Genomic DNA, 3,774 nt, shown 5'->3' with positions numbered 1-3,774 from the left:
CGTACGAACGCAGTTTATCTCTGACCTTTTTCAATGTGGTAGAGACCGGTTTTATGAATGAGATGTGAATCAAACCGCTGTCATAGATATTGCACGACTCGTACACACCGATGAAATCTAGAAAATCTTCAACTTTATCACGTTTCATTACCCAGTCCGTTGCCCATTTCCTTGGGTTATCAATGCCATCAATGATCACAATAATTTCAGCCCCGGTCAACGGTGTAACAGATTTTCCGCCTGTAGCCATCGTGAGAGAGTATGTGAGATTGATGCAAAGCGTTACAATGAAATATACCCAAACGTAAATTTATTCCTGATGGTTCATTGGCAAAAAGTCAAGAATATGTTTGAGAAACATGAGATTCATTTCATCTCGCGGGCGTTCCATTTTTGATGAAAGTGTTTTAATAAAATCTTTCATCAACGATGGATATTTCATACATGGTTGCAAAATGTTTGCCATGTCTTGTCCGACAGCTAGCGACTGTGTGTCATAATCTTTTGCTGTGAGATTATCGTAGTTGACCTCTACGTTCCACCCGGTTCCATCATTTGGAAACATTCACATAGCCTTTGCTCACATTCGGCGTACTCCATCATGTATGGTTTCAGGAACAGATTCAAAATGGGATTACTGAGGTACCACATCCTCCTAATATGCAAACATCTGTTGTCAAAAAAGCCAAACAGCAAAATTAACAATTTTTCATATTTTATTACAAATGAGGAAGCTACAATATTCAGGAAGTTACAATTTTACACGACTTCTTCGCTCTCGCTACTGCTACTACTGCTACTACTTTCATTGCGTTTCTTCAAAGCAGTTGTAGCTGCAGGTTTAGTTTTCTTTGAGGTTTTAGTACTGTCACTCTGACTGGCATCCGAAGATGAACTTATTGTCAAATCTTCTTCAGCTTCTTTTTTGAGATCCTTTTCAGTCGCTTTCTCATCGCCATCACTGTCTTCGGTATTTTCTTCATTTTCCCCATCTTTTTTCTCGTCGGTATCCATTTGTGTTTTTCCCTCTGCATGTTCAATTACTTTACTATTTCCGATTTCAACAGTCTTAGGGTTATCGGTCACCATTTCAACATCGCTATCGGCGTCTGCGCTCACAGATTTGCGAACTGTAGCCTTCTGCGTGTCTTTCGCTGCAAGTGCTTTCTCCTCATTTTCATATTCGATGACCCGAGAGTCAGAGAACACGAAATTGCGGAAATCATTGTAGTTTGTAATTTCACGAGATTCATCGCGAGTCATAGTCTGTGAATTGCCTGCGCCGATATCGTAAGCGATGGTGTATATTTGTTGCGGGGTTAAATGTCTCTTGTACAGTATTGTACACCTTGCGCCGAGAGATTTCACTTTGGCGAGAATCGCATCTCTCATTTCGTATATGTTCTGTTCAATGAAAAAAACTGCCATTATAGGAGCTCCGGCAACGGGAGCTGTTCCTGGGGCATACCGCTTTGCAGGGATAGCTTTTAATTTTCCCTCGGCAACTTGAAATTTTTTAACCATAAATTTTTCACACGCTTCCACACTCTAAAAAATTCGGGCTAAAAGTAGTTAATTCATTTACTATTTTGAGAAGTTAACGTCATATTACTACTTAAATGATTATTAGAGGTTCTGATTACTACTTTCGCAGTTGTTTTAGTATGTGCTGTTTACTATTTCCGTGCAGTTAATTGAATTGACCAATCAAAAGTGTCTATTCCTACATTTACTACTTTGGTAGTAAACGTCTCGACCAATCAAAGAGCTTCCCGTGCGCAGACGGTAATTTAGAATCGCCGCCATTTTTTCCCGCTTCGATTTTTTCCAAGACGCGCAACAGCATTTAGATGGAAAATCATTTAAGAGCATGGGGGATGGAGGAGCTCATTCCAATATTTGAAGGTAAGAATATCTGTAGCACCTGAAGAAAGAAATATAAATATATATTTATCGATCAATACTGAAAAAAATCATGATTTCTGTCAGCCGTGTTCAAGTTGCGCACCCGCCGCCGCCATTGCGACGGACGCGCTATAGGAAATTTTTTCGGCCTTCAATAATCCGAAATCATCTGGTCTGGTTATGGAATTATAGCGGCAAAACATATCGGAAAATGTTTTAGATGATATTTGGGATTATTTTTCGCCACTAACAAGGCAAATCGGAGAGACAAAGTTAGGAATGGGGACTTAGAAAAATAGTATACAAATTCAAATATCCCGCCAAAGAATGTCGTCATCAAGAACAATTCAGTTCAATTTTTCAAGTCATGGTGGCGCAGCATCCACTCAGAACTGACAACATCCGGCATTTCCGGCGTAGATTTTACATTTTGTGCAATTGTTTTGTGGCGTAGCTAATCAGTGGCTAATAACTGCATGATTTGATAGACATACAACCGAATAAGGGCGATATATATTCGTCAAATACTTGGCGTATTCTGACACTACCGTATTGTCGCCCTGTCAGCACTGACACTGTGGCTGTGGTGGTGTTTTGACTTCGAGACTTGACGAGAGTGTTTCGCTTCGGCCTTTTTTAGGCCTCGTAGTAGCTCAGCCTATCATCATCATTGACATTCATGACATTGGGAACCGACAAAGATAGATTGACAAGTTTTCCAGGAGTTAACAATCTCAAGCTGGCTACATTGCTGTACGTGTCATGACCAGTCATCATGGTCATGCCAGTGACACCCTGACATGTTATTGACAGAGATACAACAGCCACTGGGCTTAGTCAACAACCGGAGATAGAGACGAAAAATCGTGGAACAACGTCTAGGAAATCCAATCATACCGGCAGCCGCAAGGGATGAACCGCCCTGACGCTCAAATTGAGACAGGAAAACGCCGGCGTATCTCAACGATTTTGTGTAATCAACTGACACTCGTTCAAACGAAACGTATCGATACTCAATGCTAGATAAACGTTTATTTTAATACTTGCGATATATATACACGTGTAAGCCAGTACTATAGATCTAGGGTCAGAATAATACCCTGTACTGAGCTCAGAGTTCAGGTTGTCTACCCTGACTCTGTTATAGTTTGTGTGTTCTCATGGTTCAGATGGTCTACATGTAGCTGTGTTTTGAGACTCGTTTATGGTTAATTGCGTTTTAAAAGCAACCTCCAGGTTTTGAGGTCTGTATTTGAGGACAATTGTTGCCTGTTCTTTATTCCTGGTTATATTCTGGACAATTGTAATTTCATTCAAGTTATTTTGTGAATTCTCAATAGTAATTTGCATACTGAGTGATATTTTGATTCTAAAAGACTGGTGTTGCATAGGACTGAACATTATACTTGAGGACTTTCATTTCAAACATAAGGAGGGATATACATCATGACCTCACACGCTGTATCTTGGTCGAGAGAACATGGCGAGAGAAGTGTCAAGTGCATTCCCATATCAATCGGTCAAATAAATCCATAATTATACATTGAACATACGTCCTTCAATGTCAATGATATTCTAGTTCTACAATCTCACATTACTGAAAAGTTGCGGTCTATCTATAGTCTATTGAGTGGAAACACTGAAATCTGGTGAACATAATAAGGCCTTTCTCACCCCACAGTCCGAGACTAGATTTGCTTTGTTGGCCATTTTCTCGGTGAGGCAGGAGGTGCTCGGAGAGGTTGCAGTTGATTCCACAGGGTGTTTTTGATAACCAACTTAGCAGGCAAGATTGAGTAACTCAAAGTTGCCAAAATGGGCCTCTCGCATCTCGCAGTACATCGAAATGATCGACACTTCTGCAAAGAT

General features: G+C 40.4%; 1 protein-coding gene across 1 annotated transcript; it reads right to left on the bottom strand.

Annotated features, from left to right (window-relative positions):
• Positions 1–759: 759 nt before the first annotated feature.
• Positions 760–1,392, bottom strand: LOC135499350 (uncharacterized G-patch domain protein DDB_G0278987-like). Its single transcript, XM_064790096.1, has one exon. It carries the CDS (start codon positions 1,390–1,392, stop codon positions 760–762), a length of 633 nt encoding a protein of 210 aa, XP_064646166.1.
• Between the last annotated feature and the right edge of the window lie 2,382 nt (positions 1,393–3,774).

This window comes from Lineus longissimus, chromosome 15 (assembly GCF_910592395.1).
Source record: "Lineus longissimus chromosome 15, tnLinLong1.2, whole genome shotgun sequence".
NCBI classification, from domain to species: Eukaryota; Metazoa; Nemertea; class Pilidiophora; order Heteronemertea; family Lineidae; genus Lineus; species Lineus longissimus.
Note: the sequence above shows the minus strand (reverse complement) of the source record. Positions and strands in the feature narration are given on the sequence as shown.

Excerpts from the sequence above, each read along its gene's own strand:
- LOC135499350 (XM_064790096.1), bottom strand. The coding sequence starts at position 1,392 with ATGAGAGATGCGATTCTCGCCAAAGTGAAATCTCTCGGCGCAAGGTGT.